Genomic DNA, 13,341 nt, shown 5'->3' on the forward strand with positions numbered 1-13,341 from the left:
ATGCCCCCCAAATTACTCCCCAAGTTAACCCCCAGAACAGTTTTTACCCCCTGCCACCCCCCAAATTACCCCTTCCAACACTAATCCCTTCCCCCAAATCTCCTCATGGTTCTCACCCCCCCCCCCATATCTCCTCATATCGCAGTGTCCAGAGCAGCCGCCCCTCCTGCCCATTCCTGGTCAAATGGGTGGGGCCCGGCCCTGCCTCGCCCTATCAGAGAATGCTTTGCCTTCATTGAGAAAATGGGAAGTGATCTCTCAGTGGTGCCCAGCAGCCGATCTCCTGTGTTCACAATGTAGCAGCAGGACAGCTGCTCATTACAGGAACCAAAAACTAGTGGAGATCACTGGAGTCAGTGTCGGGAAAAGGTCATACAGTGCCCAGGGCAAAGATGCCAAAATGCTCCCCTCAGTGTGGGGAGGAAGTGGCTGGAGGGGGTGTAAGATAACAGAAGAAACAGTCCATGCAGAAGCTGGAAGGTGTGTTCACAAGCTACAAGAATACTGCACTGACAGGAGGGAGGAGGAGAGCAATGACTGGGGGGAGGAGCACTGCACTGACAGGAGGGAGGAGGAGAGCAATGACTGGGGGTAGGAGCACTGCACTGACAGGAGGGAGGAACACTGCACTGACAGGAGGGAGGAGCAGAGCACTGACGGGAGGGAGGAGCAGAGCACTGACGGGAGGGAGGAGCAGAGCACTGACGGGAAGGAGGAGCAGAGCACTGACGGGAAGGAGGAGCAGAGCACTGACGGGAAGGAGGAGCACTGCACTGACGGGAAGGAGGAAAAAAGCACTGACGGGAGGGAGGAGCACTGCACTGACAGGAGGGTGGATCAGAGCACTGACAGGAGGGTGGATCAGAGCACTGACAGGAGGGTGGATCAGAGCACTGACAGGAGGGAGGAGCAGAGCACTGACAGGAGGGTGGATCAGAGCACTGACAGGAGGGAGGAGCAGAGCACTGACAGGAGGGAGGAGCAGAGCACTGACAGGAGGGAGGAGCAGAGCACTGACAGGAGGGAGGATCAGAGCACTGACAGGAGGGAGGAGCAGAGCACTGACAGGAGGGAGGATCAGAGCACTGACAGGAGGGAGGAGCACTGCACTGACATGAGGGAGGAGCACTGCACTGACAGGAGGGAGGAGCACTGCACTGACAGGAGGGAGGGGCACTGCACTGACAAGACAGAGGAGCAGAGCACTAACAGGAGGGAAGAGGAGAGCACTAACAGGAGGGAGGCGCACTTCACTGACCAGAGGGAGGAGCACTGCACTGACCAGAGGGAGGAGCACTGACAGGAGGGAGGAGCACTGCACTGACCAGAGGGAGGAGCACTGCACTGACCAGAGGGAGGAGCACTGCACTGACAGTAGGGAGGAGCAAAGCACTGACAGTAGGGAGGAGCATTGCACTGACAGTAGGGAGGCGCACTGCACTGATGGGAGGATCACTGCACTGACAGCAGGGAGGAGCTGGAGGGAGAGAGAGCACAGCCCTGCCTCCTCCTGTCTCTCTCCTCCACTCTCGGCTCTCTCCTGGACACTTCTGCACTCGGCTGTGGACTGTGCTCTCTCCTCTCCTGACTCCTACAAGTGCAGAGCTCCTGTGTGTCTGTGATTACCGCTGGCTTCTGAATACAGGAGTGCTGCATTGGCAGGACGGAGGAGGGTGAGAGAGAACACAGTCCGCACCTCTCTCCTTACTGCTTCCAGTGATGGGCTGACAGGAGTAGTGATGCTGCTGTCACTACTCCTATCAGCCTTGTAACAGAGGGAATGTGCCTCCACCCCTACAGTAAAGGCCCATCGCATCCTCCACTTGTCCCAACCCTGACTGGAGTAGCAGCAATTTTCCAGATTCCAAAGGGATCCCACAGATATGGTATGCACATTGTAACATTGGTCCAAGCGGGACCAATGTACCAATGGAATTTTTTTTTTTAACCTTGGCTCTTAAAGCCCACCTCCAGCAGAAAAGGGGTTAGATCCTCCCTCAGATTTTTATTGCTGCATCAGGGCAAGAAGAGATCTGAACTGTCTTGAACAAAAACACATTTTTAGGGGTTAGGGTTAGGCTTTAAATATAACCTAAACCAAAAGTATTGGGACACCTGCCTTATACGCACATGTACTTTAATGGCATCCCAGTCTTAGTCTGTAGGGTTCAATATTGAGTTGGCCCACCCTTTGCAGCTTCAACTCTTCTGGGAAGGCTGTCCACAAGGTTTAGGATTGTGTCTATGGGAATGTTTGACCATTCTTCCAGAAGCGCATTTGTGAGGTCAGGCACTGATGTTGGACAAGAAGGCCTGGCTCACAGTCTCCACTCTAATTCATCCCAAAGGTTGAGGTCAGGACTCTATGCAGGCCAGTCAAGTTCCTCTACCCCAAGCTCACTCATCCATGTCTTTATGGACCTTGCTTTGTGCACTGGTGTTCAGCTATGTTGGAGCAGGAAGGCGTGACCCCCAAACTGTTCCCACAAAGTTGGGAGCATGAAATTGTCCAAAATGTCTTGGTATGCTGACGCCTTAAGAGTTCCCTTCACTGGAACTAAGGGGCAAAGCCAACCCCTGAGAAGCAACCCCACACCATAATCCCCCCTCCACCAAATGATTTGGACCAGTGTGCAAGGCAAGGTCCATAAAGACATGGATGAGCAGGTTTAGGGTGGAGGAACTTGATTGGCCTGCACCTCAACCCGACAGAACAACTTTGGGATAAATTAGAGCAGAGACAGAGACTGGGAGCCAGGCCTTCTCGTCCAACATCAGTACCTGACCTCACAAATGCACTTTTGGAAGAATGGTCAAACATTCCCATAGACACACTCCTAAACCTTGTGGACGGCCTTCCCAGAAGAGTTGAAGCTGTTATAGCTGTAAAGGGTGGGCCAACTCAATACTTAACCCTATGGACTAACACTGCGATGCCATTAAAGTTCATGCGTGTGTAAAGGCAGGCGTCCCAATACTTTTGGTAATATAGTATATGCTTATCCTCCGGGCTGGTCCAGTTCACAAACTATTCTCCCAAAAGGATCTTCAGAAGCTTCTATCCTCCCTGTATATCGCAGAAGCCCTTTAGAATAATATGGATGTTGTTGCAATTTTTAAGTTGCGCGATATTTGCACCGCTGTTTATCGAATGCATATTTTCCAGGAAAAAATACATTTAAAATGAATTTTAGTGCAAACAAACACAATAATATACCCACATTTGTGGTAAAAATATAAAAGATTGGGTTGCGTTGAGTAACTAGATACAAAGCATAGCAAGTTTTAATATTGTGCAAGCCTGTGAAATCACAAAAAACTATGGTACTCCAAATCATTCATAGATTTTACAAGTCATCAGTTTAGAATTAGCCATGATTTATGGCCCTAGAATTATTGCTCTTACTCTGACACTCACAGAGAAACCGCACACGTGTGGTGTAATTTATGCTTAAATACACCTGTATGCCCCATGTACGTTTTGCATTGGCGTGTGTAGGGGGGTGATATTAATTTTTATTTATTTTTTTATTTATTTTATTACAATTTATTTTATTTTTTTCCCATTTAACTTTCTTGCTATCACAAGGGGCCAACACTTTTGTGATAGCATTGGGCAGGTGACAGGTCCTCTTCATAAAGACATCAGGTGTCTATTAGACTTCCAATGTCTCCCCTGCAGCTAATTATGCACAGACTGTGCTTGATTAGCTGCTTCCTTGGCTAATACACATAATAAACATTGTTTCCGGGTCCATTAGCCACGGGGGGTGGGATATGGGGGAACTTGTGTTCCCCTTGCTCCTCTAGCTCTAAATTTGACATTCGTTTCCCATGGCCCTGGGCTCCCCAGAGGAACAGGAGAGCCAGAAACCACAGTGGGTGCTGTCGGAGGAGGGAGACCTGGTAAAGAACTGCCCGGATCACTCTTGGCAGAAAGCTGAGAGTCTGTGGTAAAAATCAACACCTGCAGCAGCAGCCGTGAGCTCATTTTGGCCCCTTGAATATGTACCTTGGTAGGTAAGAGGTTAAAACCAGCAGTATGCTACACTACACCAGTGTCCAGAAAGATATTTTACTGAACGACCAACATGTTTAGAGGTTCACACACTCCTTCATCAGGGCCCGATATATAATATGACTTCAGCGATGCCCAAACTCAAAACAGTTTAAAAATATTTATAGATTTCATATAAAAGTGATCTATCAGCAGGCTGTGCAGCATTAAGCTTCATTTTTAAACCACTTTGATTCTAAAAATTGTTATCTGATACGCAATTCCTGAGAGTTTAAACCCCCGAAATGTGTCGGCTTTTACATATTGTGGATCATTCAGTAAGATCTCCTTCTGGCATTCTTTGCTACGTTTTACATCTGGATCTTTTTCAAGACTCCCTCCTCTTTCGGGGCGATCTTATCACATGGGAGCAGTCTCAACAATGTGACAGGCATTACTGAAGTCATCTTATGTGTAAGACCTAATGGGGTGTGTGAACCCCGAAACGTGTTGGCTTTTTCATATCATGGATCATTCAGTGAGATTTTCTTCTGGCACTCTTGCTATATTTTACATATTTCAATCTTTCTCAAGACCACCTCCTCTAATTCAGGGTGATCTGATCACAAGGGAGCAGGCTCAACAATGTGACAGGCATTACTGAAGTCATTTTATATGTCATCACTGATGGAGTGTGGGAACTCTTGAAACGTGTTGGTTTTTTTTATATCATTGTTCATTCAGTAAGATATTCTTCTGGTACTCTTGCTTTAAATTACATATCTGGATCTCTCTCAAGACCCCATCCTCTGTTAATCACATGGGGACACCCTCAGCAACCTGACAGGCATTAGAGAAGTCATCATATATGTAAGCCCTGATGAAGTAGTGTATAAACCCCCAAAACGTGTTGGCCTTTTCATATTGTGGATCATTCAGTAAGATATCCTGATGGCGCTCTTGCCACCTTTTACATATCTCAATCTTTCTCAAGACTCCCTCTAATTCAGGGTAATCTTATCACATGGGATCAACCTCAACAATGTGACAGATATTACTGAAATCATCTTGTATGTAAGCCCTGACAAAATAGTGTGTGAACTTGTTGGCTTTTGCATATCATGAATCATTCAGTAAGTAATTCATTCTGGATCCTTCTCAAGACCCCATCCTCTCTTTATCACATGGGGCAGCCTCGACAATGTGACAGGCATTAGGAAAGTCATCTTATATGTAAGCCCTGATGAAAGTGTGTAAACCCCTGAAACATGTTTTTTTCATATTGTGGATCATTCAGTAAGATATCCTTTTGGCGTTCTTGCTACCTTTACATATCTTGATCTTTCTCAAGGCCACCCTCTCTAATTCAGGGTGATCTTTTCACATAGGATCAACCTCAACAATGTGCCCCGATGAAGGTGTGTGTGAACACCTGAAACATGTAAGCTTTCTCATATCATTGATCATTCATTAAGATATTCTTCTGCCACTCTTATTATATTTTACATCTCTGGATCTTTCTCAAGACCCCCTCCTCTGTTAATCACATGAGAGCAGCCTCAACAATGTGACAGGCATTACTTAAGTTATCTTATATATAAACCCTGACAAAGGAATGTGTGAAACCCTGAAACTTGTTGGCTTTTTCATATCATTGATCATTCAGTAAGATATTCTTTGCTCTTGCTATATTTTACATATCTGGATCTTTCTCAAGACCCCATCCTCTTTATCACATGGGAGCAGCCTCAGCAATGTGACAGGCATTAGTGAAGTCATCTTATATGCAAGCCCTGATGAAGGAGTGTGTAAACCCCTGAAATGTGTTGGATTTTTCATATTGTGGATCATTCATTAAGACATTCTTCTGGCGTTCTTGCTACCTTTTATATATCTTGATCTTTCTCAAGACCCCGCTTTCTAATTCAGGGTGATCTTATCACATGGGATCAGCCTCAACAATGTGCCCTGATTAAGGTGTATGTGAACACCCGAAACATGTAGGCTCTCACATCATTGATCATTCAGTAAGATATTCTTCTGGCACTCTTGCTATATTTTACATATCTGGATCTTTCTCAAGACACTCTCCTCTGTTTGTCACGTGGGAGCAACCTCAACAATGCGACAGGAGTTACTAAAGTCATCTGATAGGTATGCCCCGATGAAGAAATGTGGGTATACTCTAAATGTGTTGGCTTTTTCATAATGTGGATCATTAAGTATGATATCTTTCTGGCGTTCTTGCCAAGTTTTACATATCTAGATCTTTCCCAAGACTCCCTCTGTTTATCACATGGGATCAGCCTCAACAATGTGACAGGCATTACTGAAGTCATCTTATATGTAAACCATGATGGAGTAGAGTGTGAACCCCTGAAACGTGACGGATTTTTCAACTTGTTCATTCAGTAAGATATACTTTTGGCTTCTTTGCTGTATCTTACATATCTGGATTTTTCCCCTCTGTTTTGGGTTGATCAGTCTCAACAATGCGACAGGCATTACTGAAGAAATCTTATAGGTAAACCCTGATGAAGGAGTGTGTGAATCCCCGAAACGTGTTGGCTTTTTCATACTGTGGGTCCTTGCTACATTTTAGATATCTGGATCTTTATTAAGACCCCCCTCCTCTGTTTCGGGGTAATCTTATCACAGCAGCCTCAACAAAGCAATTCAGCTTAAAAAGACAGCTTTGTCCACTGATGATAAACGATTTAGTACCTCTTAGGGCTCGCTCACAAGTGCTTTGATCTTTGAAGAGCAATTCATTTTTGGATCACTCTTCGATCGGATTTTCCGTCAACTTTGTCCAACCGGGTGTATGCAACACAAATTTCGGACAAAATCTGTCTGAAATTTTTTTACGGATTTTGTGGTCGGAATGTCGGACCGTGTGTACAAGGCATTATGCATGCACAGCAATAAAAATCTGCCAGAGGATCTCACCCTCCCTTCACCTGAAGGTATACCTACCTTAGGGGTCCTTGAACCTTCTGCACCCCGAGCTACCAGCCCCTTGCACCAGAATGCAGCAGCAAACTAGCAATATTAAAAATGTTGCGCTAAGAAACAGGTAGAGGTGCAACAGAACGAAAACCAATTATCCGGCTGATCAGGACCCCGGCGTTCCACGGCTGCGATCGCTTTCAGGAAAACACAATCTGCCAGCAGCTAATGAGGCAATCTTGTAATGTAACCCAAGAGCAGAGGTTAAATGAAAGCCGCCTATAACTCGCGGCCAGAGGCGGAGATGAGTTACCGGAGACGCTGACCTGACGTGTAATGAAAGTTTTTATCAGCCATCAAACTTGTCAGGATGATATCTCCTCCGCAATGAGGCGCTGGAAATGTCACCCGCCACCTTCTCATAGATCAGTAGAACCCGAGCAAGATGGACGATCGAACTTTCCTCCATTTACAGTGTGTTGTCCTTTTCTCAGAATCACATTCACACCTTTTTTAAAGTGTAACGGACGTTTTTAATGACGCGTGAAGGATTGAATCAATAAATAATGTTAGTTTGTATCTCTCTATCCCCGTCTGATCAATGTTTATAAACAATGTTACTTTGTATCTCTCTATAAAATTTGATCAAACGGGGATAGAGAGATACAAAGTAACATTGCCTATAAACATTGATAAGACGGGGATAAACAATGTTTCTTTGTATCTTTCTATCCCCATCTAATCAATGTTTATAGACAATGTTACTTTGTATCTCTCCATCTCCTGCCTGATCAATCTTTATAAACAATGTTACTTTTATCTCTCTATCTTCTGTCCGATCAATATTTGCAAACAATGTTACTTTATACCTCTATATCTACCATTTGAGCAACGTTTATAAACCCCATGTTAGATGGTTCAATATATTGACAACAGCAGTGCCTGCCGGTTCTGTATTAACACGGCAACTGCCAGCTGTCATTTTGATGGTAGAGAAATTATGGAGTGCGTGTGCGTGCGTGTGCGCGCGCGTGCGTGTGTGTGTGTGCGTGCGTGTGCGTGCGTGCGTGCGTGTGTGTGTGTGTGGGGGGGGGGGGGGGGGGAGGGACAGTGGGGTAGAGGTGCAGGACATGCCAATCATGTCCTTTAATGACGTTTTTTCGGAAGGGTGTAGCATGCTCAGTGTCCACAACTAGTCAAAGGGGACCTTCAACCTAAACTAGGTGTCAAATTGCCATATACACTCACCGGCCACTTTATTGGGTACACCTTCCTAGTACCGGGTTGGACCCCCTTTTCCCTTCAGAACTGCCTTCATTCTTCATGGCATAGATTCAACAAGGTGTTGGAAACATTCCTCAGAGATTTTTGTCCATAGTGACATGATAACATCACGCAGTTGCTGCAGATTTGTCGGCTGCACATCCATAATGGGAATCTCCCCGTTCCAGCACATCCCAAAGGTTCTCTATTGGATGAGATCTGGTGAGTGTGGAGAACATTGGAGGACAGTGACCTCATTGTCCAGTGGTGAGATGATTGGAGCTTTGTGACATGGTGCATTATCCTGCTAGAAGGAGCCATCAGAAGATGGGGACACTGTAGTCACAAGGGGATGGACATGGTCGGCAACAATACTCAGGTAGGCCATGGTGTGTAAATGAGGCTCAGTTGGTACTAAGGGATCCAAAATGTGCCAAGAAAATATTCCCCACACCATTACACCACCACCAGCCTGAACCATTGATACAAGGCAGGATGGATCCATGCTTCCATGTTGTTTACAGCAAATTCTGAGCCCACCATCTGAATGTCCCAGCTGAAATCAAGACTCATCAGACCAGACAACGTTTTTCCAATCTTCTATTGTCCAATTTTGGTGAGCCTGTAGTCATTGCAGCCTCATGCCCCGTACATACGATCGGAAATTCCGCCAGCAAAATTCCGATGAGAGCTTTTGGTCGGAAATTGCGACCGCGTGTGTGCGCTCCATCTGACTTTTGCTGGCAGAATTTAGACCAGCAAAAGATTGAGAGCAGGTTCTCAATTTTTCGTTGCGAAAAAGTTCTGATCGGAAATTCCAATCTTCTGTGCAAATTCCGACGAGCAAAATTCCTACGCATGCTTGGAAACAATTCGACGCATGCTTGGAAGCATTGAAGTTAATTTTCTCGGCTCGTCGTAGTGTTGTACGTCACCGCATTCTTGACAGTCGAAAGTTCAGAAAACTTTTGTGTGACCGTGTGTATGCAAGCCAAGCTTGAGCGCAATTCCGTCGGAAAAACCATCCAAGATTTTTTCCGATGGAAAATCCACTTGTGTGTACGGGGCATTCGTTTCTGCTTCAAGGTTCGATGTGTTATGTTGTGCGTTCAGAGATGGTATTCTCCATACTTTGGTTGTAACGAGTGGTTATTTGAGTTACTGTTCCCTTTCTATCATCTGGAACCCATTCTCCACTGACATCAACAAGGCATTTTCCTCCACACAACTGCCGCTCACTGGATATTTTCTCTTCCCCCCACCATTCTCTGTAAACCCGAGAGATGGTTGTGTGTGAAAATCCCAGTAGATCAGCGGTTTTTGAAATACTCATACCAGCCCGTTTGACACCAATAACCATGCCACGTTCAAAGTCACTTAAATCCCTTTTCCTTCCCCATTCTGATGCTCAGTTTGAACTTCAGCAAGACGCCTTCACCAAGTCTAGATGCCTAAATGCATTGAGTTGCTGCCATGTGATTGGCTGATTAGCAATTTGTCTTACAAAGTAATTGAACAGGTGTACCTAATAGTGACGGGTGAGTGTAAAAAGAGCGCACAGAAGCTACCCTTTTCTTCGGTCTCTGATAGGCTTGTGCAGAGGTAAGGGGGAGGAATCATGGCTTTGACTCATTCTCATATGTACAGTATGTACATTCCACATTATTTTTTCAACAAAGTATATAACTTAGGAAAAATTCTAAGAATATCACCAGGTCTATATATAAAAAAAAAAAAGAAAAAAAAAAAAAAGAGAAAAGCTTTACCTGGTTCATATATGAAGAGAAAGAAGGAAAAAAAGAAGGTAGAGTGACTAGGTTTATATATTCTGTTCTCCTTACCTCTCCATTTGTGTCCAGTGCCCACACTCCTCAATATGCCCCCTTGTCAGATTAAGGATCTTTAAAAGAAAAACAAATCTATTACTAGTCTGACCTGATTTACCCACTTTTATTGATTGATATGAAATTTTGTGTAACAATCCAAACTTAGGTTCTTATACAGTGCCTTGAAAAAGTATTCATACCCCTTGACATTTTCCACATTTTGTCATGTTTCAACCAAAAACGTAAATGTATTTTATTGGGATTTTATGTGATAGACCAACACAAAGTGGCACATAATTGTGAAGTGGAAGGAAAATTATAAATGAGTTTCAAAATTTTTTACAAATAAATATGTGAAAAGTGTGGCATGCATTTGTATTCAGCCCCCTTTTACTCTGATACCCCTAACTAAAATCTAGTGGAATCAATTGCCTTCAGAAGTCACCTAAACAGTAAATTAAGTCTACCAGGGGTGGCCCATTTATTGTGGGAGCACAGGCACCACCCCCTATACATGCCCTGCCGCCATCCAGGACGCTGGGCGCATTAATTCCTATGGTGCGGATGGGCAGGGTGTGTTTTTTGAAGCACTGATTAGAACCAAGGGATCTAATAGGCTTTAAAATAGGGTGGGCTTGGGGCGCAGAGTACTGCATCTGGAGCCCACCCATGCGTGTTGCAATAGCGAATGAATATTTACTGTTGCAACACTGATCCTCCTCTCGGCCAATCGGGAATTGGGTCTGATACCCGTCACCCGATTGGCTGAAAGGACGGGTGATGCTATTAGACGCCTAGGAGAAGAAGGGAGGAGCCTCACAGAAGACACGGGAGCCTGCCTGCAGTCCAAAGAAGGCCGCAAACCCTCCACTGCCTGCCAGAGCCTGCAAACCACCTGCCAGGCCCGAATGTGTGGGGGGTGCACGTTGGCACCAATGACAAAGTCAGAGGCAGATGGAGTGTCCTAAAGAACGATTTTAGGGACTTAAAGCTAAATTGAGGAAAAGGACCTCCAAGGTAGTAGTCTCAGAAATACTACCGGTACCTCGAGCCACACCAGAAAGGCAGAGGGAGATTAGGGAAGTAAGCAAGTGTTGATGTTCAAGCTTGGGCTCTGGCTGGGCCACTCAAGGACATTCACAGAGTTGTCCCCAAGCCACTCCTTTGTTATCTTGGCTGTGTGCTTAGGGGGGTTGTCCTGATGGAAGATGAACCTTCGCCCCAGTCTGAGGTCCAGAGCGCTCTGGAGTAGATTTTCAGAAAGGATGTTTCTATACATTGCTCCATTCACCTTTTCCTTAATCCTGACTAGTTTCCCAGTTCCTGCCACTGAAAAACATCCCCACTGCATAATGCTGCGACCACCATGCTTCACTATAGGGATGGTATTGGCCAGGTGATGAGCGGTGCATGCCAGAGCACAAACCCAGCTATGAAGCCCAAGGAATTGTCCGTAGACCTCCGAGACAGAATTGTTTTGAGGCACAGATCTAGGGAAGGGTACAGAAAAATGTCTGCAGCATTGAAGGTCCCAATGAGCACAGTGGCCTCCATCATCTGTAAATGTAAGCAGTTTAAAACCACCAGGACTCTTCCTAGAGCGCGCCGCCCGGCCAAACTGAGCGATCAGGGGAGAAGGGCCTTAGTCAGGGAGGTGACCAAGAACCCGATGGTCACTGACAGAGCTCCAGCGTTTCTCTGTGGAGAGAGGAGAACCTTCCAGAAGAACAATCATCTCTACAGCACTCCACCAATCAGGCCTGTATGGTAGGGTGGCCAGATGGAAGCCACTCTTCAATAAATGGCACACGACAGCCCGCCTGGAGTTTACCGAAAGGACTCTCAGACCATGAGAAACAAAATTATCTGTTCTGATGAAACAAAGATTAAACTCTTTGGGCTGAATGGCAGCATCTTGTCAGGAGGAAACCAGGCACCGCTCATCACCTGGCCAATACCATCCCTATAGTGAAGCATGGTGGTCGCAGCATTATGCAGTGGGGATGTTTTTCAGTGGCAGGAACTGGGAAAGATGAATGGAGCAATGTATAGAAACATCCTTTCTGAAAATCTACTCCAGAGCGCTCTAGACCTCAGATTGGGGCGAAAGTTCATCTTCCAACAGGACAACAACCCTAAACACACAGCCAAGATAATAAAGGAGTGGCTTGGGGACAACTCTGGGAATGTCCTTGAGTGGCCCAGCCAGAGCCCAAGCTTGAACATCTCTGGAGGGATCTGAAAATGGCCGTACACCGACGCTCCCCATCCAATCCTGATGGATCTTGAGAGGTCCTTCAAAGAAGAATTGGAGAAACTGCCCAAAAATAGGTGTGCCAGGCTTGTAGCATAATACTCAAAAATACTCCAGGCTGTAATTGGCGCCAAAGGAGCTTCACCAAAGTATTAAGCAAAGGCTGTGAATACTTATGGGATTTATTTCGTTTTTCTTTTTTTAAATATAAATTTGCAAAGATTTCAAACAAACTTCTTTCACGTTGTCATTATGGGGTCTTGTTTGTAAAATTTTTAGGAAAATAATTAATTTACTTCATTTTGGAACAAAATGTGGAAAGAGTACTGTGAATACTTTCCGGATGCACTGTATATCTAAACCCCCCCCCCCCCCCCAAAAAAAAATGTAGCAAAGAATGCAGCCCTTAGATATGGTGGCTGCATTAGTCTTCTTTGGACTTTTTTCCCCCTTTTCACCTGGTGATCCTGCCAATAACACACTTCCTGTCATAGGATGAGAACGCTCACGGTACTATATCTATGGAAGAGCAGCGTTGCCCCCTAGGATAGGAAGTTTGTTAGGGCTATCTCTATAACATGGAAGGTGGGGGTGTTCTGTAATCTACAGAGATAGCTGATAACCAATAGTTAGCATGATCAACAGGTATTTTCTTGTACTTATTGAACAGATATAACAAAAATCTCAGCTCACCCGATTCTCCATGCCGGAGGTCATGGCAGGCAGCAGGACAAAATCCTTCCCGGCTGTTACCATCAGTGCTGGCACCAGGATCTTACATAGAAATAAACAGTGGTCGTTACTGTAGAACATAGACATGTGTACTAAAAGTGATGGATATATATTAATACTAGAATAGAAAAAAAAAACAGCACGCTTATTTATTCAGGTAGAGAAAAGACCTTTACTGTATATAATAACCTGCCTTCTTAAGGAAGAACTCTGGGCAACGTGTGGTTATAAAACCTGCTTTACTACCCAATGGATGTGGTGGGTATGTAGGTCCCACATTGCTCCTGAAGGAACCAACTTCCAAGCAGGATGGTATCATC

The 13,341-nt window shown here is 45.2% G+C and overlaps 1 protein-coding gene across 1 annotated transcript in view; it reads right to left on the bottom strand.

Moving 5' to 3' along the window:
- The window catches only part of EPHX2 (epoxide hydrolase 2), a 185,634-nt gene that overhangs the window by 42,388 nt on the left and 129,905 nt on the right, over window positions 1–13,341 (bottom strand). Inside the window, exons 17-18 of the mRNA XM_077489223.1 lie at window positions 12,983–13,063; window positions 10,051–10,109 (exon numbers count right to left, since the gene is read on the bottom strand). Coding sequence (XP_077345349.1) covers window positions 10,051–10,109; window positions 12,983–13,063 — 140 coding nt within the window. The remainder of the gene's footprint in view (window positions 1–10,050; window positions 10,110–12,982; window positions 13,064–13,341) is intronic.

The sequence above is a fragment of the Lithobates pipiens genome, unplaced genomic scaffold, assembly GCF_037356315.1.
Source record: "Lithobates pipiens isolate NorthernLeopardFrog02 unplaced genomic scaffold, aLitPip1_a1.2 Scaffold_18, whole genome shotgun sequence".
NCBI classification, from domain to species: Eukaryota; Metazoa; Chordata; class Amphibia; order Anura; family Ranidae; genus Lithobates; species Lithobates pipiens.